The 27,511-nt window shown below is 42.3% G+C and overlaps 3 protein-coding genes across 4 annotated transcripts in view; 2 read left to right on the top strand and 1 right to left on the bottom strand.

Annotated features, from left to right (window-relative positions):
- rttn (rotatin) overlaps positions 1-8,639 on the top strand; it is a 55,230-nt gene extending 46,591 nt beyond the window's left edge. Inside the window, exons 45-49 of the mRNA XM_080793667.1 lie at positions 2,480-2,676; positions 3,436-3,706; positions 5,914-6,017; positions 8,180-8,249; positions 8,401-8,639. Coding sequence (XP_080649793.1) covers positions 2,480-2,676; positions 3,436-3,706; positions 5,914-6,017; positions 8,180-8,249; positions 8,401-8,480 — 722 coding nt within the window. The 3' untranslated portion in view covers positions 8,481-8,639. The remainder of the gene's footprint in view (positions 1-2,479; positions 2,677-3,435; positions 3,707-5,913; positions 6,018-8,179; positions 8,250-8,400) is intronic.
- A 1,830-nt stretch (positions 8,640-10,469) lies between these two features.
- Positions 10,470-23,638, top strand: cd226 (CD226 molecule). Its single transcript, XM_080793716.1, has 8 exons — positions 10,470-10,551; positions 11,298-11,627; positions 12,448-12,627; positions 12,747-13,019; positions 14,017-14,119; positions 16,740-16,794; positions 18,498-18,649; positions 20,695-23,638. Exons 1-7 carry the CDS (start codon positions 10,485-10,487, stop codon positions 18,636-18,638), a joined length of 1,149 nt encoding a protein of 382 aa, XP_080649842.1. The 5' UTR covers positions 10,470-10,484; the 3' UTR covers positions 18,639-18,649; positions 20,695-23,638.
- A 1,025-nt stretch (positions 23,639-24,663) lies between these two features.
- dok6 (docking protein 6) overlaps positions 24,664-27,511 on the bottom strand; it is a 75,844-nt gene continuing 72,996 nt past the window's right edge. For both annotated transcript variants that reach the window (XM_080793642.1, XM_080793643.1), the window contains exon 8: positions 24,664-25,454. In XM_080793642.1, the coding sequence (XP_080649768.1) occupies positions 25,300-25,454 (155 nt within the window). In that variant the 3' untranslated portion in view covers positions 24,664-25,299. The remainder of the gene's footprint in view (positions 25,455-27,511) is intronic.

Below are 27,511 nucleotides of genomic sequence, written 5' to 3'. Positions count from 1 at the left end.
TATCAATTACACAGAATACACACCCCATGAAGCCTTGCATTCATGGGGGGGTGTAATTATAAGAAAAAACCCGTTTTGGACATACAAGGTTTCCAGCTGTGCAAGGTTTCCAGTGTTTGTGCAGGCACTGTGCCTGGCCCGTGCCTGCCATTGCCACCGTCTGCGGTCAGCAATCCCCACTTGAGGCGTACATACATGCTCCCCACCACGCGTCACGTTGTCCTTCCCATGACCACTGAACAGCATTCTGTCTCACTGTACAAACTGTACAACGCCCCATCCAGCCTGTTCCTTTACAATAGATGCACTGTCCCGACAGGCTGTCGCTCCACTGTACTGCATGTATGCCGCTGGAGCTCTCAGACCGGCGGGAGAGACACTGTGGGGAATCACAAAGAGGCCCCTGTGTCTTCCGGGACGTTGGCATTCCATCATGTGAGCCATCTGCATAGCATGGCAGGCCAAACAGCAGCAGACGTGTCGCAGAAGATTCAGAGTGACAGAAACAGGCTAGGTTTATATGCAGAGAGACGTGGTGTCAAACTTTGATCAGTGGCTGTTGTCTTATTCGTTTCAGGTGTGTGTGCGCGTGCGTGCAGCCGTGCACACGTGCGAACACCGGTGAAAGTACTTTCCCCTGTGCCACACCCCAGGCAATTTTCATGGGATGGTACCGCCCACCCCAAAATACTGTAGCTATGTCGATTGTCCATTACGTTTCTAAACCACAAATACGTTTAATAACCCATTGTGGGCGGGAACCCCTTTTGGTGTTAGCATCATGTCATGCTTTAGCTATTGAAAAATAGCAGAACGACTGACATAGAAACATAGCTTTTTCAGAAAACTGTCAGGATATAGAAGACATTTTTAGAATCTGATCTCAGGTCATAATCTAGTGAAGAAAAGGTATATAATACTGTATTGTGTGTATATATATATATATATATATACGTGAGGCCATCGGCAGGTCGGCTGGTGCCGCTGTAGCCTCGGTACCCAGGCTTCTTTCCGTTTGTATTCGCCTCTGTGGTATGCGATATCCAATGAAAATCACCTGGGAAATCATTGATCAAGCACTCGTGGAAATTAATAAGATGCACACAGTAAAGGTCTATCTATATATCTGCATCTACAGTATATGCAGAATGGAGATGCAGGCTGCTGGTTTGCAATTATGGGTTTAAATTTAAAATTCTCTAAGATAAACACATCTAGAGGCTTTGGCCATGGCCAGCCGAAAACCATGCATCAACATTTTGTCTAGACTGTTTTTCAATCGAATATCAAATCTAAGATGTAACTCTCACTATATTTTTATTTAGGCCAACATTTCTTATGAAGCCGTTCATGTAGGTGAAACATTTATAAAGATTACTATGGCCAGGGGACAACACTCACAGCACTAGCTAGAACACCCTCAAGCAAGCCAGCGGCAGATCTACATGCAGTGGTGGAAAGTAACTAAGTACATTTTACTTGTACAGTTTTGAGGTATTTCTGATTTCCAATACTTTTACTTCTACTCCACTACATCTCAGAGGCAAATATTGTACTTTTACTCGACTACATTTATTTGAAAACTTGAGTTACTTACTAGTTACTTTGAAAAACGGGCCAGCCCTAGTAAAGTGGGGCTCTGTGGGTCTTTGAAGGTTATCTCAACAGCAGACAGTGCTCAGGCGGCGTGAAGCCTGGCTTAGTATTACACCGTGCACCCTCAGGCTAGCTATGTCTCTCCTGAGACGCCGTGCACTCGTCAGGGTGCCGTGTCTTCAAATTAGCGATGTCAATCAGAGTCAGGCAACGTCTCGTTAACATTCTCATTATCTAATGCTTGTTTATCTCCGTACTGCTTTCCTGGGCAACCCACAAACGAGAGCGTTAATGAGCTGCGTCAATAATGCTCATGAGAATTATTTTCAAATACAATGTATCTGTTTATCTGCCAGTTCTAGTATCTCCTATTTGGGGGTGTTGTGTATATCTGTGTTAGCCTTGGAGCACACGTTATCAAAGCCGAGCCCTGAATATGCTGTGCCTCCAGGACTCGGAGGTGCTGCTCGGTTGCCATCTTTATCCCTGCCTTGGTGCCTTTAGGCCTTGGATACGAGATTTAATCCAAGTTCCCTTTCGGTGGTGTTTTAAACTATAAACATAATGTTTCTACTACCCTGGACCGTGTGGATATGCACTGCTGACACTGCTAAAGCTTGTGCTTCCTGTCTCAGCCACCACGCTGTTTGTTAATGCAACCACAAAGACATCTCCTCACTTTCTCTTTGTTCTGCAGGCAGCTTTCTTGCAGCTCTGATGTCCTGTGCATAGTGAATTGCTTTGTAATACGCCAGACCCTGCACACACATTTCACATTTTCCTTCTGGCATGGGGTGTATGCATGCAAGTACGGTTTGTGTGTGTGGGTTTGCTCTCTATTGACTTAACACCCATCAGGTTTATTTTAACCTCCTCTTCCCAGCATGCAGTTCTCTGTGCTGCGGCGGTGGCACTGGTGTTGCTCCAGGTTCCCGTGGTCCTCCCAGCAGCACCCTCATGCACTGCGTCATGAAGCTGACGTCAGGGCTAGCAGCTGACAACAGCCCCGTCCAGAAGCTAGCCTTCTCTCTGCTGGCTAACCTGGCCGTGTCCCGGGACTGTAGGGGCCTCCTGCAAAAGGTGAGAACCAACCAGGCCTGCGCCAAATACCACAACACATGGTGCAATGTGTGATTACGTTTAAAGATGGAACCTGCACACCGACTTCTTTGTTCAGCAATAAATCCATAGTGGATCTTTGTCATGTGAATTTAAACTATAGTCTACTTTTAACCTAGCATCACTGTCAATGTGCATAATTATACTGTATGCCGTAGTTAACTCTACATCATAAGTAATGTGAGATTAACTCATTGGAGATTGAGCTATAACATGCACTGTTAAGGTGCTATCCTTCCTATTAGTATGTAAATGCATTTTTTTATATACCATATTATGTACAGGTGGATGAGATACTCTGCCACAAAAATGAATGAATAATGTTTTGGATGAAAGGAGCAAAAGCTCTAGTTCATTATTACTGTATACTGTATATCTTATTAGCGGTAGCCTCTGTGAAACAGGTTAACTTCCACTGTCGTCCCTGCCCCACCGTGACAAGACGATACCTGGTGAGGTATTGACTGAGATTAGGTGTGGGGATAGGCAGCAACAGAGAACGCAATACACATGGGACAGATCTGCAACATCAAACGATAAAATGAAGAAAAAAATAATAATTACGTTTCATCACTCTTAATATGTCAGCCCAGTGCCGGCCAACACGGTTGTCTTCCAGTGTGAGACAGGAGCCCCGTCAAGATAAGACGTTGTTCCAACATAATGACACACAAACTCTCAACATCCCTGTCTTGTCTTGTCTCTCTCTCTATCCTCCAGAGTAATTTCCTGCAGGCCTTCCTGGCGGTCTCAGTTCCCAAGGCAGGAGGAGGGGTGAAGTCTGCTCCTGGTGGGGGTGGGGGGGTGCTGGGACTGTGGCTGAGGCTGCTGGTCAGCCTGTCGTTCGGTGAAGACGGCCAGCAGAGCATCCTGAAGGTGACGGGAGCCCTGGAGCTGCTGGTAGACCTTGCACCACAGCGGCGCCCTGCGCTGCTCACCCTGCACAACCTCTGCTTCTGCCCCGCCAACAAGACCCACGTCCTCACCAACGGTATGAGAGAGACCCATGAGAATAAGAATTCATCTGACAAAAAAAACATGCAGTAATCCTGGTCACTAAATTGCCTCCCCCTAGCCAGCCGGGGCGCCTGATGGAGGGGAAAGGAACTGGTTGGAATAACGTGTTCCTTCCACACGCTACGTCCAACCAGGGAAACTCCCCCCTGTCAGGTGTAAAGGAGCAACTTGGACACTCAGGCATGAAGGAAGCATGAGTTCAAGTCCGTTGCTCTCCCCTTGTCCCCCATATATGGGGACTAGGTTGGTGGAGGGTGTGTAGAGCCCAGGATCACATTAGATGATTGACACGGGGGTGAAAAATGGGTTACAAAATCGTGTGATAAAATAAAATAAAATAATTAATCTGAATAATACATTTTAACCAATTCTGACCTGAGATCAGATTCTAAAAATGTCTTCTACATCCTGACAGTTTTCTGAAAAAACTATGTTTCTATGTCAGTCGTTCTTCGATTTTTCAAAAATAGCAGACCTACAACTATGAGCTTGTAGATCTGCTATAAAAAGAGTCAAGACAGGGACATAGTCGGGCACAGTCGGACACAGTACGGATTACAGTTCACTGAAATGAAAAGTCCTCAACAAACTCCACAAAGGCACTCCAAGCTAAGATGGGGTTTTTTTTAATCGAGAATACAGCACAAATAAGCAACCTCATCTTGGTTTGTGATTTCATTTTCGGCAGCTGTAAAAGCACTTAAAAAAATTGACACCTTTCATTAGAGAGTACCTGACAATTCAGTTCTCTTTTCTCTTTTTTTTTACAGCAACAATTGACTCAGTTGTGCACGTGCAGCACATAGTGTCACCAGTGTCCTCTAGAATGTATTAATTTATTCATGCTTGTCATGCCCACACGTGTGAATTTGCTGTTAATTTAGGCTAAACATGAATTACTAGGCGTTCCCATCTGAAAAGACCTTTGTGCAGCAAGCTGCTACGGAAACATTCCGTTTATAGCAGTGATGAAGTTCCTACCCAATTTGTGCCCAAGACGTCCTGGGAATTATCCTATGCTGTGCTTGACTGTACCCTGTACTGTTTGCATCTTATTGTCTAATAAAATTATCAATCAATCAATGGTGTGCCCAAGACATCTGTACACACAAAAGAATATTTTTAGTTTTGTTTTTTTGTGGGGGGGGGGGGGGGGGGGGATAGAATGGGCACCCCACGTTGCTATTTTGAAAGAATACAAGGACACGCAAACGGTTAAGATTTTCCATGAATATTATAGAACATTGCATGGCACGTTCCTAAGTATGCTTTTGACTTCTGGTTGGTGAAATAAGAGCATAATAAAAAATAAGATCGACATCGACTTATATTAGGCTGTAATGTGTTTTGATGAATAACAAATATAACCAATAAGCAGTGCACTATAGAATCCATCCGGAATTTGCTCTAAACAAATCTCAAGCACTATATATATATAATCAAATGATCCGAAATAACCGGAAAATGCATTGATTGCCTTTGTGTTGCACATAGTCAAGACACGGACAGATCATGCTTGCTGTGGTGTGTAGTTCACAAAAGCACGCCAAAGGCAGAGTAGATGTGAAAATGGCCCAGACGTTGTTTTAAAGTGAAATACCCCTTTAACCATTCTTGGAATAGAAACTAGAAAACGGATACTAAGATGTCAACTAACTACTAACAAAAGGGAACTAAAAGAACCACAAAGGATACGGAAGATAACTTTTACTAAGAAGATGTAATGGCTGTTCTCTTTTTAATACCATCTGTTGAGCCCGTGGGACTCGAGGGAAGGGTTGCGTGTCTGTCAGTGATGTAACTTCATTCTTTTGTTTCCTGCGGAAAGACGTCCACACATTTCCTGCAAACCAGCATTTCCTACCAAAAGTATGACCACATTTCAGTTTGACGTGACATGCAGTACGACCACATTTCAGTTTGACGTGACATGCAGTACGACCACATTTCCTTGTGTACTCCTAAGTGAAAGTGATTTAATTGCTCTGTGAGAAAGGTTGTTGTAAACGTTAGTTATGATGCCACAACATCTCAAAATGGCAATTGGTCAACCAACATTTTGGCATTTAAAAAAAGCCAATGTAATTGCTAGCTTAGAAATACTATCATATCATTTCTAGTTGCAGCTCTGGTCTGAAGTGTTACATTGTGTCATCTTTATAATACATTATATCTTTTCAGGCAAGGCAATGAGTGTGTTGGTGTCCTGTCTGGAAAGTAAAGAGACAGAGGTTCGCTCTATGGGAGCCTCAGCACTTTGGGCATTGCTCCACAACAACCAGAAGGTACAACATTCACACACACACACACACACACACACACACACACACACACACACACACACACACACACACACACACACAGCCCAACCAGAGATTAGTTCAATAAATTCCTTGAATAAGTATCCTTGTCAAGTCTGTTCCAATTTTATTGCAAAGATCTATTTGTTGAGTGTACTGGTTGTATATCAGCATATTGTGCTGATATTTGCTTTTGCATATGAGCTTGTGTTCATGTGCCTGGAATCAATCCTTCACGTTTCTCGAAAAAGCCGTCCGGCTGACCGACTTCAACTTCAGCACACGCATCGCAGACGACCCGAGGGGGTGCTGTGCCCGGTGTCGAGTCCGTCGGGTATGTGACTGTCCACGGGAGAGGCTGATACAGACCATGGAGGAGAGGCTAGCACGTCTCAACCTGGCATTAGGGGCCTTGCAGCGCCCGTACACTATACTGTATAGGGGCTGGTACAGGAACAGGGGAGGCTACAGGCTGCTACAGGGATTGGGGTAGAGGCTGGTACAGGATGATGAGGCTGCCACAGAAACAGAAGGGGAGGAAGGAACGGGAGAGACTGGCTACAGGTACAGGAGGACAGGCTGGCCACTATGTGAGGCCATGGAGGCACATGTAGAGTAGAGTAGAGTTTAATCCAGCTACTCCACCAGCCAGTGAGCATCAAATAAACAGTCTGCCACACGTGAGCATCCGTGACTCTTTGCAGGACTCCTGTCCACATTGCTGTAGTGAATACATTCAAGAAGACGTGTACACTCATCTGCCGTGTAACCGTGGTTACCATAGACAGCCCCAGCAGTGGCCAGGGCCCATTCCCCTTAAGAACCATAAATATTTTATTTTTTAGGTTTATTTTAATACTTAATTGTTTTCCGTCAGCTTCCAGACAAACTGTTGACCGATCGACTTCCACTTGAAGTCGATTATTATTCCTATTATTGCCGGGGTCCTGAGAGAGTGATGTGCTGCTTGGCAGTTGTCCAGAACCAAAGTGCGGCCATGGTTCTCTATATAACGGCGATGGATTGGCTTGTGAGCGAGTGGAGATGCGGATGGAGTACGCATGTACTGTAGATGCCACTTCAATTTAATGAACTGTTTGGCACTGTGTGTGCACGTCAGTGTGGTCTATTCAAATAGATTTATATGCAAAACTACACTCAGAGCTTTTTTTAAAAGGAACCCTGGCTAATATGACAAATATGCCTTAAAACATTATACTATAACTAAAATTAAAAATTAAAAACACTTTAAATATTTTATTTCATTAATAAATAGAGAATCTTTCACTCAATAGGAACTGCTCCTGTCGCAAGTTGATGATGTCATATGTCTATGTGTGGTCCAGCCCTATGGAATATATGGAATGCACAAAAATATTTAAAATATTGCTTTGATGCTCATATTATCTTTAGGAAGCATAATGTTGGTTTTTATTAGCATGTGCACTCCATACATTCCATAGGGCTAGATCACATGGACATATGACATCAACTTGCGACAGGAGCAGCTCCTATTGAGTGAAAGATTCTCTATTTATGAGAAAAGGTATTGTTGTCCATATAGGTCCAAATGTGTTGTCCATATAGGTCCAAAGATCACGTGTAGATGTTTTCGTGCATCAAAGATCCTGGGAGAAGATTCAAAATGGTGGGTGATCTAAAGGTCAGAGGTCAAAAGCAAGAGGACGAAAGTTGTTCTGCATGAGACACATCGAAGTTTCAGTGTCGACGGTTTACGGTTCATGAGCTATGCGTGGTCAAAGTTAGCATTTTCAATTGAGTGCTATAGCGCCACCCAGGTCATGGGCTTCATATCGTCACCGTTTGGCATGGCCCTCTACCATGTTGCTGAGTTTCGCGAAAACTGACTGTACGGTTCAGCCAGAACTGCTATTTTTGGCGGAACAAAAAACAGACAAAAACAATATGGACTGCTTGGTCCCTTAAAAAATATATACAGAGTTGAAATATGGAGATGCGAGGTTTCTGCAAGACAGCCTGGATGAGAATCTATCCTCTCTCGTGCACCTGAGACTCACATTTTATGTTCCTCCCTCCCGATTATAAATAGAAAACGTCGGGTCCCCTGGACCCAGCCTCATCGACGCAACTGCTCCTGATCTGTCTTTTGTAATTCCTCCTCAAAGGCCAAGACGACTTTGAAGAGTCCATCTGTTCGATCGAGGCTGGAGGAGGCACACGTACTCACCAAGAGAGGTATTCATTCATTCACTTTGATGACGGGGCACGTCTGGCCTGGCTCCAACGCCTCCCATTGTTTACATGTTTTTAAATTGTTTTTTTATTGACATGCCCTTTCTTCTTTTCTCTGTCTGTCTTCCTCTTCCTGTGATTCCGTCGACTCCAGAGGCAGAGACCAGGCACGACCACATGAATGCTTATCTGCTGAAGTGCCTTGAAAACCTTTTCCAGTTGCTGAATAACTGACACCTGCACATATTTATATATTTTTGAATAAGTCCTGTCATTGCTTAGATATTTTCTAATTACTACTGCTAATAATGTATTTATGTTTTGCTTTGTGTACAGTTTGTACCTATCAAATGTTATTTAATAGGATAATTAAAGAATGTGCCATATGGATAATTCTAGCTCTTGCCTTGTGCTGTAGACTAGATAATTCCTAAGGAGTATATGAATGACAGCATTAGTGGGGTACACTTAGTCCCCGAGGATTGTACCAGGCACTATTTAAAGCATAATCAAAGGCAGATAGCAGAAGAATATATGCCTCAGCATTCAATAAGATTAGACTAAAATAGCATAACTGCCTTAAAAGCCTGTTCACACTGAACACTATAACGATAACTATATTGTATTTTGTAATAGTTGTGGTGTGAACATCCACTTGACTTGGAACTCTTTTTTTAAGGGTGCGCAGAACATTTGGCCACCGACGATACTTTGGTTTTCGTCCGAAAGGGTTTAGACACCGAAAGAATAAGTATAAATCAACTGCGTCTCTCTCTGAAATACACTGTGTTGTATCGGAGACGTATACAAATCAACTGCTTCTCTCTGTAATTCACAGCTGTATGAAGAAGTACACATCAGCTGCTTCTCTCTCTCTCTCACGTTGAGCCTAGCTGCTGTTCCTTTCTAAATAACCTCCCGGGTGGTGTGTCTTGTGAGGGGGAGGACAGCCTCAAGACACGTCCGCTTGGTTTCTGCCAATCATTTTCCATTCGGTTCATCCCCAAGTTAGTTAAATTTGATATATATAGGTATAGTTGTACTTGTAGTGCTCAGGCTGTTTAGTCGGATATCTAAACCAGTATTCAGAGTAAAGCTCGGATCAGCTACTATCGCTCTTGTATCGATGTCACTAAGGATTATCCCGGTTCTTTTTTTTTTACTCGACTCGGCTGCCACCCCTAACCGAACATACAATTCTCCGTAACACCTTGTTTGACATGCATCACTTTTCCACTGGGACATGCCCCCTCATCTAGACTGAGTGTCAAAACATTGAGCAGCATTGGAGTTTGGAAGCGCTTGTTGGAAATCGCTCAACGATCCTGCATACCACCTGTTTCTAAAATTGCACATAATGCAGGAGGTAGCAGGACTTTGTGCTATTGAAAACTAGCGCATTCAAACTGACACTGACACTTAAAAAAACTATCAACTGCACGGAATTAATTGGATTTTTATGAAACAAAAACTTTGCAGATAGAGGATAATCCAAGCTTTCCGTACAGCTGCAATGTTGGTGAGTAAAACTGAATTTCAATCAGATAGGACTTCTGTTTGGATGTATGGGCTGTCAAGGCCAGAAAGTAGTTTTTTTGCCACTCAGTACGCATTCCTGCGTAACTTCCAGGTACGAAGATTACTTACTTACTAAATTAAATTACTCGCAACCCCTAAAAATGTGTCCGCGACCCACAAATGTTTGGGGAACACTCCTCCACCTCTGCAGCCTGGGCTAGTTGCTAACCAGCAGAGCCTTCACACAAACATTCACTGGCACTCGAACGCCTTCTCCCAAACACTCGGAAAACCCTTCCACCACTGCGTATAGAGGGGGAGGGAAAAAAAAGGATCTATAAACTGATGATTGATGATTTTTCTCTTTCAAGCGTGAAAACCTTTTAAAGCGCAACAAATTGTCACAACAAGGCACTTTTTTTTAGTGTTGTGTACGTGATTTGGGACCCTAGTAAGAACTTCCAATATACAACCCATCATACAGCTCTATGCCATAAGCTTGGCACCCATTACCCAGGCCAGTGATAAAGTGGCCCTCTGTTGTGGAATGAGCTAACAGTGAGTTAGCATGAAGTGTCCCCCCCACCCCACCCACATCCATCCCCCCAGTAGCTCAACTGACTCTCTGTAGCCTGAGTGAGCACTAGCAGGAAGTGCAGCCTGGGTGCCTCTCCACTCATCACATCAATGCAGCTTTCATTCTGCCTTCAGTGGGGCAACATGGAAGCTGTACAAAAGAACCACTGGTACTTCATGGTACTCCTCATCGTTCTCTCCTTTCTGAAAGGTAACAGGATTGATCATTCTTTAATTATGTTTTACACTTGTCCATACAAAAAGTAAATTAATGAATCGTGTCAAAGGGATCCTATACCGCGGAGGGAACAGGACAGATAGGGGTTCATTTGTTTGTCAGATTTTACGACTGTGCCTTGAAAATGCCACTCACTGTTGACAGCGTAAGATGCCTCCATATTGTATTTATTCATGAGGCAGTAGTTTGCAATAATATAGAGAATGTGCCTTTAATTCTTTTTTTTTGTTTTGTTTTGTTTTTTACTTCATCACTCAGTGTTCTCATTCAGCTCAGAACACTTGGATGCCATTGCTTAATCAAGGGCTGTTGTCAACTTAGTTGGCATGCACTGCATGGCTCAAATACACTTCATTAACATTGGCCAGGGGATGGTCTCAAAGTAGTGAAAGACAGATATTCTTCAAACCGAATTGTGAAAAAGTGAATGCCCTTTTTTTTTACTCCAGATAAACATTTCAAACAGACTTGGAAAAAAATCAATTGTCTTTCCCCGCTACTTAAGATAAACATTTCAATCATGCTTCATCTATCATGACTGCTAATCAGATCAGAAAATTGCACTCTGGATTCTAGACCGCTCAGACAATGGTATTTGTTGTTTCAGAGTCGCCCACCTGACAGACATTATTTAGTATTTTCTGGTTCTTTCTAGATTAATATGATCATCCACAAGTGGCATGTTAACTGAACGGGTGATGAATATACTGCCTTTCCAGTTGCTAGCCAGCAGAGAGAGGACGCCACCGTCACCGTGGCTCTGGAGGAAGGGATGGTCCTGGAGTGCATGTGCCCCTGGGACGGTAACCTCAGCATGGTGTCCTGGACCAAGCACCCGGAGAAGGCTCCCATAGCGGTGTTCCACCCGGAGTACGGCGTGGCCTTCTCCCATCAGTACCGCGAGAGGATCCAGTTCCTCAGGACCACGCCCATGGACGCCAGCATCACCATGAAGAACATCACGCACCAGGACACGGGCCTGTACCACTGCTCCATCCAGACCTTCCCCCAGGGCTCCTGGACCAGGGACATACAGGTGGACGATCCAGGTACCAAGCATGTCGCTGCCGCTCATTCTGTTAAACCATTATGTTATGCTTTAGCTATTGAAAAATTGCAGATCTACAAGCTCATAGCGCGCCACCGAGTGGCGTGTTACGAGCTTGTAGGTCTGCTATTTTTTTTTAAATCGAAGAACGACTGACATAGAAACATAGCTTTTTCAGAAAACTGTCTGGATGTAGAAGACATTATTAGAATCTGATCTCAGGTCAGAATGGGTTAAATAGAGGAGGTATTGTGTCATGCTACGGTTTTATCTTAGAGCTATAGTTGCTCCCTTCTACATCAGTGGTTCTCAGACTTTAATTGCAACTTAAGGCTCCCCAGTTTGGTATGTATGTATGTAAGGCCATGGACCCCTATCTGAGTGTGTAAATGGAACCAAATGGACCCTTGCGGGGGCCTATTGGTACATTCTCAGAGTTACAGTCCATTTAAATAGTAAATTGTGGATTTATTTTATATACATAGATTGTGCATTCATTTCACCGATGATCACAATCATCACACACACATTCATACACTGAGGGTGGACGAAACAACAATGCAAGGCTTCAACCTGCAGGAGCAATTGGTTCAGCGTCTTGCTCAAGGACACTTCAACACTAACTCTGGGGGAGCACGGGATCGAACTGGGGACCTCACGGTTCCCATCCGGCCGCTCTACTGGCCACTCTACCCCTGAGCCACTCTCATTTAGCTGAGGACCCCCCCCCCCCCCCCCAATGACTCCACTTTGAGAACCACTGTTCTAGACCATTGATCCAACTCAAAACGTCATTTTGAATGTCATCTTGGGTTTGTCAGACGAGGCGCTACCAGCGGATGACATCATAGAAACTCCGTCTCCGGAGGTGGTGGAGGCCGACATGGAGCTGGTGGCCTGGCGGAGCGACAACCTGACCATCAGCTGTAACCACGAGCACAACGGGACCGTCTACCAGGTCACCATGGAGAAGATACACCTCGGCCTGCCCTGGGGCCCAGGTATGTCTTCATTTCATAGACTAACACTAAAACATGTCAGATGGCTAAAATATTACAAAAACTAAATTCAATTGTGTTGAAAAAAGACTGACTAAAACTAAATAAAAATTCACTGTCAGAATCAACACTAGGCGGAGGAGAAGGCGAAGGAGAAGGAGGTGACAGCAGCCAGCAGGGCCAGGTTGGCATCTTAGGGTTGTGCCGGGTGGTGGACGGGGGCCTGGTGGGTGAGGACTACACCCAGAGGGGCAGGGTGAACTGCACGGACAGCCTGGACATCAGCCTCCAGCTGACGGAGGTGGTGGAGGAGGATGGAGGCTTCTACCGATGTCACTTCATCACAGACACCGGCTCGCAGACGACCACTGTGCTCCTCACTCTATCTAAACCAGGTATGATGTCTCACACACGCACGCACACACACACACACACACACACACACACACACACGCTGCCCCTGAAACTTACAGTAAAAGCGCTGGCCTAATAAGGCTGGACAGATATCGGTATACAATTTCGGTGATGCACTTGTTTTTAATCAAAAAACATATTTGTATTGCTCTGAGCCCTATGGTAAATCCCCCTGCAATGAAGGGGGAGAGAGAGGACATGAAACCTGACAGGGAAGTAAAAGTAGTCCCTCTCACTCTCAATGGCCATATTTGGAAGATGTATTTGTCTTATCTTGTGGCATTTTGGTCATGTGTGTCATATTGTGGTTTTATGAATCTAGTTTCTGTCTGTGAGCGTATATGTGTGCACACATACTGCACACGTGAATACTGATCAGAAGCTAATTGTATTAGTGATATTAGTCATTATGACTAATTTCTGCAACATGGCTCTGTAATAGGCAAGATTGTTCTGTCTGTCTGTCTGTTCTTGGCTAATCTCAAGGTTGTTACATCTTGTGCACAGACAGGTACATAAGAGTAAATCATATTTTAGTTTGGCTTCCTTAATCTTACAAACCACTGGACCGATCAGTGTCATATACTGTACAGTATCTTGTGCATGCTGCCACTGGGACAATGAATGAAGTAACTTGACTTCATAATGTTTTATATCCTTTATGTTGATGGTAGTCCGATAGGGCTGAAACCTTCTAGTCATACATCATAAGTCTTCTATGAGTCGACAGACTGAACACATTTATTCAGTGGCATATCTTTGTCGTTCCAGTGAGTGATGATGATGCGGATGTGAAACACATACTGTACTACAGCCACTGTAGAACTATACAGTTCAACCCACTGTTATTTTTTTGTACTTTACTTTGAATAGAGACCACTGACTTACTTGATGCCGATTCTGTTTTGTGTGTTCACGTGATGTCACACTGTCTGCATACAATACATGTACATTTGTACTCTCTGTGTTCCTCTCCAGGCTTCTTCAGCCTGTCTGGATACATGATGTACATTTACACCGGGGTCGGTGTAGCTGCTATACTTCTGCTCTCCGTCTTCTCCTTGCTGGCGATGAGGCTCAGGTACGATCACACCGTGCATCCCCACACCACTTCAGCCAACTCAACTAAAGGTTGCAACTAAATTATATACCCGCACTGTACCACCTTGAGTTGTGACAGGTTCCATGACATGTTTGAATAGTTCAAATAACCAATCTACAAGCTCACAACATGTCGATGTAGATTGACTAGTTGAATCATTAAAAAAAAAAAAAAAAACGTTTTTCAAAATAGTAAAAAAGGTAAAGAAGTTTAGGGATTCGGGACTGGCAATAATAGAGCCCCAACTCTCTCTGTGTTTCAATCCTTAGATCTGGGTGTCAACAGTGGGTCCTTACTTAAACGTTTGGCCTTGAAAGTCATTATTGTCTTACTTTTTAATTCAACTTTACTTAAAGACGTAGTGAAATGAAAAAATATGTTTTTCACACTTTTAGAGCATATCCTTAGTCATATGGGCATACCCAACAATAGATGCCAAAGCAATGGGAAAATTATTTTTTTGTGTCAATAAAAAAGTCCATAAATCTAATTTGAATTACTCCCTTGGAACGAAAACGTGATGCATTAATAAAAATGTGTCTTGATTTCATTCACCTGTTTGATTCCCATTGCTGCTCGTTCCTCCAAACACAGCTGATTTCGATTATAGATCTACTCCGTTGACTCAGGAACACAAAGCCTTCCGTTTCAGACTGAAACTTCAAGATAAAATGCCCAAAAAGCCATTGCACAAGTTTTGAGCATACAGAATTTGTCGGATTCTTCTGCAGAAGAAAGGTTTTGAAAAGCCTGTAACACCCAAGCATATCCCTATACACTGAACCTACTATACCTGCTAGATTTTTGCGAAAATGCCTATAGCTGCCAAACCCATCTCCCTTTATATTTACCAGTCATACTTACCTGTGGGAGAGAAATCCAAGTGAATTCTAGTAGTTACTTTTACAGTAGCTGTCCAAACCCCTGTTTCTTTTTTTTTTGCAATTTTATTAGACGGGACAGTGCTGAGAGCAGAAGGGTGAAATGAGCTCTCAATGGGGAGGCTCGCCCCTCTACTAGAGCCTGGAAACACATTCTGGCAGCCAGCTTGTAGCATGGCTCGGGAGTCATTAGTCAATAGACCATCAAACTGTACCTCCCGGGTTTGAAAATTCGAATCCTACTTACGCCACTATTTTTGCGTCAACCGCAATTCACTTTTTTTTGCAGATAATGTAAAGTTTTAGACCATGGCCGGTTAAGGCTGAGGCGATAGAGTCCAGCAAGGTTGCGCTTGCTGGATGCACGGGCCAACCCCTACTGTATGTACTGTATATCAGAAGCTGTTGAGAGCTGGTTTCAACCCCGTGCGTTGTGAGACAGGAGCGTGGCAGATAGAGAGATGGGAAGAGACATGACAGGTGCCGGATTCAAGACTCAAGTCCTCGCAACTCAGAGCCCACAACTGTGCCACCGTGCCCCAGACTGCTGTGACTTTTGTCCACAACGTTCTAATGCTTAAATTATGCTGAAAATAGCAGCATAAGTTCAATTTATATGGAATCTTTTATGAAACCCAAGGGCGTGTTACAATAAAAAAATAAAGAAGAAACAACAAAGAAAAGAAAACAACACTAGCAGTCAGAGGCCTTGATGAACAAATGCCTTTTCATGGCAGACATTAAATGAGTCCAGCCTTGGGGCATGGCAAGTCTCTGTCAGGAGAGAGTTGTTATTTTCCAAACAGCAGATCTACAAGCGGAGGGGCCGCTGGCGTGCAGGTCACACATGTGGACGTTGTGTGTGTGTGACTGTCTGTACCAATGAAAAGTTCAAAGCCACCGGGAGTAGTTTAGAAAGAAGAGGAAATGTTAGGAAGAAAGGAGACCAACCTATACAGGTGTGTTTGTTATGGAAATGTTTTAGCAGCATCTGTCTCTGGTTGTCCTGATGGCTTTTGAAATAATTTTTCAAAAGAGGGTTACAAAGCTCTCCTCTTATTATGCCTTCCCTCTCAGCTTTCATCTCGATAAAAGTAAATAAACTACAAAGGAGCAAGGACTGACCAATCTCCCTCTTTTAAAACACAGCATGAGGGGCACACTCAGAGTTAAAGGGGGTCCTTGAAATTATAAGGTACAAGAACCACTGATGTAAGTAAAAGCATTGCTCTGGTGTGTGCAGAATTATATATTATTTATTTGGCCCGTCCTTTTTTGAGTGGTGCAACCACTCCACTATGCAGAGCTATGTGTGTTCCTCGCTGGCTGGCTGGGTCTGTCCGAGCACGAAAACAGGTTGGTTTTCACAACCAAGTGTCACTGTTGCGCAGTCTAACACTAACACACACACACACACACACACACACACACACACACCGTGCGTGTGTGTGGTCCATCTCTGTACTTTTTGTCATCTTTCTACCATATTTCATTTTTCTAAAGTGCCCCTTTAATTAAAAGTTCAAACTAATCATGAAAACCAGAGACAGATAGGTGTTTAATGTCCCCTTTTTATATTAGCTCTTTCTACATTGCCCCTTGATGGCTTTGAACTTTTCATTGATACAGACTGGCAGTGCTGGGGGGGGGGTGTTACTACAGTATGTGGCCCTCAAGTATAGTGTAATCCACACATACCGTACATACGTGTGTTTCAGGAAGAGGAATAGGAGAGAGGAGTACAGACTGAAACTACATCCATCTCAGAGACCGGTAAATGTTAATGTGTTCTAGTATGTTACTGTGATCTAGTATGTTACTGTGATCTAGTCTGTCTATTCCACAGTATCTGTTTGAATGCAATTAATATGCAGCATTTCATTATTGTCAATATATTTGATATTAATATCTTCATGTATGGACTGCCACAATATCATCCATATGTTGTCGCTGCCGGGTGGAAACCTTGTATGTCCAAAACCCTTACAGTTCCTTTACTAAAAGGAACCTGTGTTCCAATGGATCCAATTAAGTTCATATTTAATCACAAGCTTTGTTCATAATTAACCTCAAGGTCAACACAACACACAGAGATCCAGTGACACTAGAGGGAACAGCACTTCACATACTTCACAAAGCCTTCACATACTTAGGCAGTGTCATAGACAGTCAGGGCGGCACGGATGCAGACGTCAGAGCCAGAATCGGCAAGGCAAGAGGCGCATTCATCCAACTCAAGACCATTTGGAGCTCCAAACAAATCAGCCAGCGGACAAAGCTCAGACTCTTCAGCTCAAACGTCAAGCCAGTACTATTGTACGGATCAGAGACGTGGAGGACAACAAAGGCAACAACAATGAAGGTGCAAACTTTCATCAACAGCTGCCTGAGGAGAATTCTGAGCATTCGCTGGCCAGACACCATCAGCAATAATGACCTCTGGCAAAGAGCGAGTCTACCACCAGTGGAAGAGGAGATTAAGAGAAGAAGGTGGGGATGGATAGGCCACACACTCCGGAAGGCCAATACCAGCATCACAAGACAAGCCCTTAGATGGAACACGCAAGGCACAAGAAAGAGAGAGAGGCCGAAGAACACCTGGTGCAGGGACCTTGAGACTGACATCAAGCAGTGTGCACTGACATGGAAACAGCTGGAAAAGAAGGCCCAGGATAGAGGACTCTGGCGAACTGTAGTCAACGGCCTATGCTCTATGAAAAGGAGCGATAGGCATAAGTAAGTTTGTTGATAATTGTGAGCATGTAGATCTGCTAGTGACAATCTTTACAACAAAGTAGAGCATGAATTTATATGAGACGTTAAATGGTGAATGGACTGCATTTATATAGCACCTTTCTAGTCTTTGTGTGCCTGCAAAGAGTTTTACCAGCTCACTAGCGTTGAGAGTGTCCGCCCTGAGACTGGGAGGCCGGCCGGGTCAAGTCAAGACTCTGAAAAATGGGACCCAGTGCCCTTTGCTTGGCACTCAGCATCAAGGGTTGGATTGGGGTAAGTCCCTGCGACATACAGTACTAGTGTCATGTCCAGGGGGTGTACTTACTACTTGTACATCAAGCTGCCTCACTCACGCTACAGAAACAGGAGATAGGATCCTTCCCTATGGCTTACTTAAAGCGCTTTACAATGTAGGCCTACTTAACTTTCAACCCTTCACACACCATACACACACCGATAGCGGAGGAAACCATGTAAAGGCAACAAAGTGTCTTACTCAGCAGCACTTCGACGCTTAGAAAGGAGGAGCCGGAGATCAAAGCGGGAACCTTCGGATTGAAGACACCGCTTCACATTCACATACATACAAGGTTTCTTCACATACATACAAGGTTTCTTCACATACATACAAGGTTTCTTCCCGACACCAACGATATATTTAATTGTCATTTGTCATGACTTGCTGTACCAGACTAACACCATGCCTTATGCTAACTGTTCAAACATCATGATGTGCACAGCCTGTCTATGAGAACATACCTGGGTACAGGATGGGAACCAGAGTTACCAGACCCAAGAAGCAGCTGACTGAGCTGAGGAACTGTCCCCTTTATACCAACATACACACCTCCTCCCAGCACCAGCCAAAGTCCTACAGATAGCACTGAGCTAAGTAGGGCTGCAACAGCTTTAAACTATCTTTCTCTGCTTTCTGTTCCCAGACTGCATTGTTGTTGAAAAGCTTATTCAACTGCCAATAACTAAAGGACGGAACTCTTCTTTAGAGACTCTTCTTTTGCAATATTTGGTGTTTACATATAGACATAGAAGAAAATATTCTGTGGGTCTTGAAAGATTAGTAAAAGGGCTCAAAAACACTGGCAAGAGCTGCAGACTGTCCTCCAGGTATGTAATGAGTTAATATATTCGGCAAAAATAGACAATTTTGTATTTTCTTAAATCTTTACTAGTAGTAATATATTTTTACTGTACAGTCTATTAGCCATTTATAATTTATAATAAATTAATTTAAATTTAAATGTATAATTATAAGTAATGTTATATTATCAGTAAGATGTTAGTGTGTTTCCAATTATTTTGGGGCCCACTTGCAATATCCTCAGAGCCCGAGAACCACTGGGCTAGTTCTTAGAAACATGGCGGGAGGGTTTTGTTTAGTCGGAACAAGCCATGTTCCGACTAATGTAACATGTACTGCATGATTACTGTAAAATGGAGTAATCCTTGTTTGGCTAAAACAATGCAACGCTAAATTATCTTCCCAATAACCCTCATTCAGAACTGCAAGACAACATCCTCATTATAATCATTCTTTTCCATTTTCACATCTCCTCCATGTTTGGTTTCCATTCAAAGGTTGACAATGCTGCCTAATCATTTTGACAAAGAACAAAGAAATCACTCCCCAATGCACCTTCACTTGAGATGGTTGCATTCCCCCATGGTTTTATCTGCTCCAGGATAGCTGTATTGTCGTTACAAACTGGAAGCTAATTTACACTTTAGCGAGAAAGGTGCCCCCCCTGGCTTTAATATGAAACCCAATTTAGTTATTATGCCAATTCATTACTCACCACACACATTTCTGTGTGTTGTCACTACTGTTGTGTTGTATCCTACTGACTCACCTGCCAGTGAGGAGCCCCCATGGGAGGATGCCTTTGTCCCACTCCTCCCGCCCAATATTCCCTGCTCAGAGGCGCTGCCCCAGCCCGCAGCAGTAGTGTAATGACAAATACTGATGCTTGACTTGACAAAGCCGGATGCACCGCACTGGATTATAACCCACAGACTCTACGGTGGTGGGCAGCTAACTTTGCACCACCTCCAATGTATTTGCAATCACCAAACACATTGTTCACACACATTCAGCAGTGTAATGTTACGCATCAACATGTTCTCTCTCTCTCTCTCTCTTTCTCTCTCTCTCTCTCTCTCTCTCTCTCTCTCTCTCTCTCTCTCTCTCACACACACACACACACACACACACACACACTAGTGATTTGTGTCAGTCTTTTTTGGTATTTTTCTTGCACTTACTCGCATTTTCAAATAATTTCTACCGCAACCACCGACACGCTTAAATGCATCGATTTCCACAACCCGACCTGACCTGCAGTCTTTAAAAAAGATGGACAGACAACCAAAAATAATACAATATGAAGCCTTTAGACTTTGACAACAACTGGGTGGGCTATATAACTTGAGCACGCTCTTCTTATTTGGAAAACGGTCTGTTTATTATGTCGTCCTGTGAAGGAAAGACTGCAGTCTACTGTGTCATCAGTCCATTCTTTTTTTTTGTGTGAAATAAATGCATAGGCCTAAGCTGTAAATCTATCCACAACAGCTATTATTTTAAACAGCATAGCGTAACACTAGACACTTACACTGTTAGCCACTCCGGTCACACCTCTGACTCTGGAATACATGCTACACAGTATGTAAAAGGCCACACGGGGGCACCATTATGCTGGCTTTGTTTAGTTCTGTGAAAAAAGACAAAGCCAACATAATGACTGATGTTATTTATATATCTCATTACAATGTTTTGTGTTTTCTGTACAAATCTTGATTGTACGCTTTTAATATGTTTTGCTTCACAAAAATATTATATATAAGAAAAAAAATTGTATTATGCATGTGCTATTCTCCACTGTGTGGGAAAAGTGTAAACAAATTCATCTCTCTCTGTAGAAATGGTGGCAGTGGCACAGGGAATAATGGATGTGCAGGTCTACTCTGCAAGACAACGACACAAATGTGGACAAAGTGGTGATGGACAATTTAGTAGTTTTTTTGTTTGTTTTTTTGCAGTTAGTAAGTAGTAGTTTTGACTACAATACAGTATATATCAATAAGTTGAAACCCCATGATTTGGTTGTGATTCCGTGTGTGACCTCATGTGGTGTGAAATTCTGTGAATATAAAAGTGTTATAGACACTACCTCATTTCTTAATGAACATTGACTAGCGGGAGGTTCCCAAACCTTTCAGCTCGTAAGACCCAAAATATACATTTGGTGTCTCCCTGGGAGCCAAACTTTACAAATGCATTTAATTAAGTATCAAAATCAAAAGTAGTGAAAATAGCCCATGTGACGCATTGTGACCTTGTGAGATTCATGGAATTTCATTGATTTTAATTGTTTTTCTGTAATTATTTATTTTTACGTCTGAAAATCTTTTGAAATGTTTTAAAAGGGGATATTTACGGCTACATGACCGAAAAATGGGTCACGAGTCTGGCGACTGACCCATATAGTTGTATAACTGGTCTGTGATGTGAGGAACTTGTGGATGCCCCGCTGATAGAACATTCAATTTATTCTCTCATCAAAAACATTACATATGTACATTTAGTGAGTGGAAACTGTAATCCTACACTCCTTGTGTTGAAAGTGCCATTAACATAGAGTACGACTTTTAACAGAACACAAAACAAATGACTGACCATTTTACATGTCGACACAAAAACACAATCGTATAGTAGGCTAAAAAGATAGAAATCATAAAATGATCAGAAATGCATACCTACGTTAGATTCAAACAATGTTTACTGTATATGGCTAGCATAAAGTTTAACACAAAGTGAAGGAAGGAACTGGCAACTTATTAAACATTGTTGTGACTATAAAAGTGGTTCTCAACGTTTAGTTTTTCTGATCGGGTCCCACCACGAGCCACGTGCAATTTCAGGGCATGTTTATTTTAATGGTCAATCAATCGATTGTAGGGGCTGGATTGATGGAAATAATATATCATAATAATACACTTTCTTTATGTAAACGTCGTTGTCGGGTGGAAACTTCACGTCCAAAACTGTTACTTTTCAGGATTCAAATTCAAAAATAGCATATCTACGAGCTCAAAACACATCACAATGCTTTGAGCTTGTAGATCGTCTATTTGTGCTTCTTTTGTGAGACACTGTAGCCTACTCATTCATTTACGAGAAACGTGAAACGTAAAAATATGGAGATAAGAGGTTTCTGCCCAACAACCGTATTAAGTAGTTTTTGTCGTTCATTTGAGGGCCCACTTGCAGTATCCTCGTGGCCCGCCAGTGGGCCCCGGGCCACAGGTTGAGAACATTGTGTAGTCCTCTCTGTCGTGCGGTACTAACATTTCAGAAGTACTGTAGGCTACTGCAACTATTCAACATTTATAAACAACACATCAGCTAGTATGTGTTAAGACTTGAGACAAGAACTTTTTTTTCTTTCTGCAATAGTTAGATACTTAACAGATCTTGCTATCCTGTCACAGAAGGGCACTTTTCTTTGTTAATCAAATCAATATTATGGTTCAGTTATTTCACATGCAATGGATTAAATAAACTTGACTAGTAGTTGTGCACAACTTGAACATAAAACAGTAGTGGCTGCATGGTCATCATCTCTAGTTCTACTAGAAACAATCTATTTCCAAACGTTTTAACAAAACATTAATTATGACAACAGCAACGACGACAACATAGAAATACATCAACACAACAAAGGGAGGGGTTGAGGTCCAGGGTTAATTAGACTGCTACTTCCAGCTGATTGTCTTTTTAAAGTCCTGTTTAACTTAAAGGACTACATCATCCATGTTCAACCTATCTTCATATAATTTGTCCTCACTAATGCTCATAATATGGTACCATTTTTGTCTACTCACTCTTGAGCATCGGTAAGGACCAATTACATGAAGATAGGTTGAAACTGGATTTTTCAGTGATTTCTGTCTTTGTAAGCATCACAAATTCCTTTGAACCACATTGTGGGGCAGGTGTTATGGCACAACAGAAACTGTCAAAGGGAAAGTCCACCTTTACCTTATCTGAAAAGACACAGACTTCTACAGAGTATCTGATTATGTTACATTGACTGAGCGAGTGCCTACAAGTTACACAACTCATGCTTCTCTCTTGCTTCAGGATGTCTGGTCAGCATTGGCAAGTACCCCAGGTGTGGCGTGGCGTTGTGGTAGATGTAAGTCTATTCCATTTCACAATGATGGACTTGAGGGCTTAAGCTTAAATTATACTCGTCGTACGACCACCTTCGCTTGGAGGAAGAGGGGTGGGGGGGGGGGGAGAGATTTTCAAGTTATTTTCAGCGAGCGGTGCGGTTGTACAACAAAGTATAAATGTGGGTTTATTACACTCTGCAGTCAGTGTCGGAAGGCACTTCATACTGTAGGAGGAAAACGTGAGAGAGGGACCATTATCTCACAGCATGGGGGCCACGTCGTGTGTGCACTGCAGTGGCACGTTTCACGTGAAGAGAAACATTTCAGTGTTTTCCACCATTATTGTTCTGTTTATTGTGGGCATAAGGAACCCTCAAAGCGTTTACCTTCTAGTTTATACTCAGGATAGCGGAGGAGGAAATGAGGTCACTTCAGGTATCAGGGTTTTCAACGAGGACACAAGAAGGGTAAGTCAGTGATGCCACAGAACGCATAAACCCAGGTGCAGTGATGCTCTCTTGCTCAGTGGAATTATCACTTGTTGGCTTAGTTCCCCCCTATTATACAGAATGCATGTCCATGCTATTTTCCCCCATGGTATTACTGTATAAGGTGAAACCTTGTATGTCCAAAACCTTGGACATTAACAAGCTCTTGTTAATACTTTGAATTGATTCAAAATGTATAAAACCCAGACTTCACTTTCGCGTATTTTTTTTCAGACTAGCTACTACATGCTGTCGCATTGTGAGCTTGTAGATCATCTATTTTTGCAGCTTTTTTGTGACACTATCGTATGACAAAGTAGCGCATTAATTTACCAAAATAAAATCAAAATGGAGATACGTTTCTGCCCGACGATAGGCTACTGAAGCTGCCTCCTTTATGAAAAACCACCAACAAGCTTGAAATACATTTTCAAGGCAATTTTGTTGTTTCATCCTGGCACAGTCTCCTCCTACTCTGTAGAGCAGTGGTTCTCAAACTCCTTCTCATGTCAAGGACCCGCAAATGATGTATTTGGCAGTGGACCCATGTGGACCCATGTGGAAATATCTTTGTGCCAGGGACCCCCAATATAAATTGTGTTGTCAAATTGTTTCAAAAAACATCTACACGTCACATTGTGATGTGTTGTGAGCTTGTTAGATGGGCTATTTTCAAATAGCCAATGTAATATAACATAGTTAAAGTGGTTATGCTATATTACATGATTTAGCTGGGTAACCCCTAGAAGGCCCTCAAGGCCCCCTGGGGGCCCCACAGTTTGAGAATCGCTGCTGTAGAGAACATCAGGTCTCTACAAAACAGACGGCTCACCTCTCTCTCCTTCAGATATGTGTGAGGCTGGGCTGGCTAAGAAAGAGCAAGGCGGCCATTCAATTGCTTTGCTACTGTAACGTTAGATCGGTGACAGGTTGGAAGTAGAGGCGGTGAAGCTTGGATCCTGCCTGTAACCTTGGAGTTAATCTGAATGACATTTAGTTTTTTTTCCTGCTGCACTCAAAAGGGATCAAATAGGCCTATCGTCGCTGGTGGAAACCTTGTAAGTCCAAAACCATCATTTTATGTATTTTAAAAACAAAATGGTTAAAATATCAGATCTAGATCGTCTATTTTCACTGCAGTTGTGCAACACTCTTGTGTGATGAAATACGGCATTGATTTACTGTACGAAAAAGATAACATAAGGAGATACAAGGTTTCTGCAGCAACACTATTGTTTACCCCCCCTCCCCCCAGCATCCATACTGTAGAGGGGAACATTAGCCAAAAAGATCAGATCTAGATTTCTGGCCATTTCATGGTGAAGAGATTTGGTGGAGAGCGGGGAAAAAAGAGTCGCAAGTTAACTCAGGTCCGTTTTGCTAAGTATAGAGGTTTAAAATTGTTAAACGTGACTTCACATTAGGAGTGAGTTCAGGGTGATAGCATCAACCTTCGCAACGTAAGACTCTAAATATGTTTTGTTTCGTATCTTCCTACGTTTAACCTTTCGGATGGTGTAGTGCAGTGATTGAAATGGCTATGTTGATGTTGACAGCATGATAACCACATAAAATGTTCTTTTGAAAGGAAAAGCTATAAGAGAAGGATTTTTGGTGCAATTATATTTAGGCTACTGCTGTTGTCTGACAACAGATACAAAATAAAATAAAAAGTAATATCCTTTCAGGAGTTTTACATGTACCACTCGCCCTACAGTTTTACACTACCGCTAAGTACTGACATAAAATGGTATATTACACATGTCACTATACATCTTTTCTATGTTCTCTCTAAAGTGATGGAGTTAAGTGTCCAAGTGTTTTGTTTTGGTTGGGAGGGGGGGGGGGGGGTGTATTGTCATTGGTGAGGTCCTGGGCTGCAACTGGATTCATAGCCACTAGAGGGGGATAGCGCTTCTTCCTGGTGCTGGGACTGCTCTTCACCTCTCTCATCTGACAGGAAGCTGGAGAAGGTCTGTGCTCTTGGGATGAGGGTCATTGTAAGGCTGCTTCCTGGAAGAGACAAGCCAGGAATTCAAAGGATCAATTTAATGTTAAGGTAGGGGTTTTTTTTCTGTCAGTGGTGGAAAGTAACTAAGTATATTTGCTCAAGTACTGTCCCCATTTAAGAACAATTTAGAGGTATACCTTTTCAATACTTTAGATTATACTTTTCACATTTCACTTTTTACTCCACTAGTACATTTATTTAAAAACTTTACTTACTAGTTACCTAACCTTACAGAGAGCTTGGATTGCAAAACATTTTTTTTATATAATGGCTGTGACATTGCATACATTTCATGTATTCCAAATACACAGCCATCGCTCCTATACCCGCCTGTGCAGCAGCCTGATATTCACTGCATAAAACGATTCAGCGATGCGTGGGTACTCATCCAATTAGAAATATATAGTAGAGATATTTTACTAATTATTATCTGCCAGAACATATTCAATTAATATGAAAATTAGAGAACAAAATCGTTTTACGCCGCAAAGATCAGGCTGCTACCTAGCCCCGCAAGCAGAACCCAAATGTAGTAAAGTTTCTGACACTTTGATTACTTTCATAAAAGCTTTATGTAGGGTTCCGAGAGGGGCTAGCTGCTACCCAGACTGGCTTACAGTAGGAGAGATATATGGCTGTGTATTTGGAATACATACAAATGTATGTAATGTCATTCTAAGGCTAGGTGAAGTAGAGCATTCATTTACGGACAAAACAACATGCATGATGTTCCTAATGTTCTTTTTTAAGTACAACTTTAAGTACAACTTTTTACAAGATTTGGTTAAATGACACAAAAACAATAATACAAGTGATATTTTTACCTCAGCCTATGACTGTAATTTAACTATTGCTTAAAGGAGAATTCCATGCTAGAAGGCTTTCTTACCTTTATTTGTAGTCGTTACGTCCCCACCAAAGAGGTCCGGGTGTTATTTTGTGCAAAAGTGCATTATTGTCTATTTCCCCTAATATAAGCCCTCAATGGGGGTTGCGTTTTTGTGCTAATTTGCTCAATTATTTATATAGATTTTTGAGCGATGGAAATAAGCGAATTAGCACAACAGCCCAATGCCCAATTCAATTCATTGAGGACTTATGGTAGGGGAAATAGCCAATAATGCACTTTTGCACAAAATAACACCTGGTGGGGACGTAACAACTACAAATAAAGGTAAGAAAGACTTCTAGCATGGAATTCTCCTTTAAACGGTGCATGCTTTAGTTCTTTACTTTTTTTAAATGGATGTTATTGGTAAACCATGTGACAGATAGTCAATAGAGACAGTACTCTGATGTTGGACAGGTGACAGTAAGCTGCTGCATGTCCGTGCTGTGGTGACACAAAACAACCTTGCCTTGATTGAATCCAGAAGTGTAATTTAAGAAAGGGTGGGTGGCAAAAAGAATAAAGACAGGCTAACTGTCTATAAATAACAAAAACAAAAAGCATATTAAAATAATAATAAAACATATTTTCATTATCAGCGCGGAACACATGGAACAGTAATGGCTATAGGACATGGTTTTCTGGTTCCACTTTAAAATCGGCCATTTTACCCGTAGAGATTTACAAAGATATTAGAATCAAGCCATGCAGGATCCTGGTGAATCAAAAATAGAAACAGCTAAACAAAGGGTATTTATTATAGTATCATATAATTAAATATTCAATAATTGTTTTTTCACAGAATCAAAGGCTTTATGGTCATGAATCACCAGGATCCTGGATGGCTGATTCTAGGCTTAAAATAATTGATATAAATATTTCTGTAAATCTCTATGGGTAAAATGAATGGACGATTTTTCAGTGGATGCAGAAAATCACGGCCACTGCTATGCCATATAATGAATACAAATACTCGGACACTCATTTCTCAAGAACAGATCGAGCGCTGCAAGAGAGCGCTGTTTTTCCCGGCTGGGTTCCCAGATTGCTAGACACGGGGACACACACAGTGAAAGAACATCAGCTCATCTAATATAAAGTATAAAAAAACATTGCCCTATTATAGTGCCACCAGGAGGCACATTTTTCAAAACAAACATGTTTATATTA

Source organism: Protomyctophum bolini (assembly GCF_963924005.1).
Source record: "Protomyctophum bolini genome assembly, chromosome: 21".
Taxonomy (NCBI): domain Eukaryota; kingdom Metazoa; phylum Chordata; class Actinopteri; order Myctophiformes; family Myctophidae; genus Protomyctophum; species Protomyctophum bolini.
Note: the sequence above shows the minus strand (reverse complement) of the source record. Positions and strands in the feature narration are given on the sequence as shown.

Excerpts from the sequence above, each read along its gene's own strand:
- cd226 (XM_080793716.1), top strand. The coding sequence starts at position 10,485 with ATGGAAGCTGTACAAAAGAACCACTGGTACTTCATGGTACTCCTCATC. Across the intron at positions 12,628-12,746 it reads CGGCCTGCCCTGGGGCCCAG|AATCAACACTAGGCGGAGGA; the intron begins GTATGTCTTCAT and ends ATTCACTGTCAG. Across the intron at positions 16,795-18,497 it reads TACATCCATCTCAGAGACCG|CCTGTCTATGAGAACATACC; the intron begins GTAAATGTTAAT and ends TGATGTGCACAG.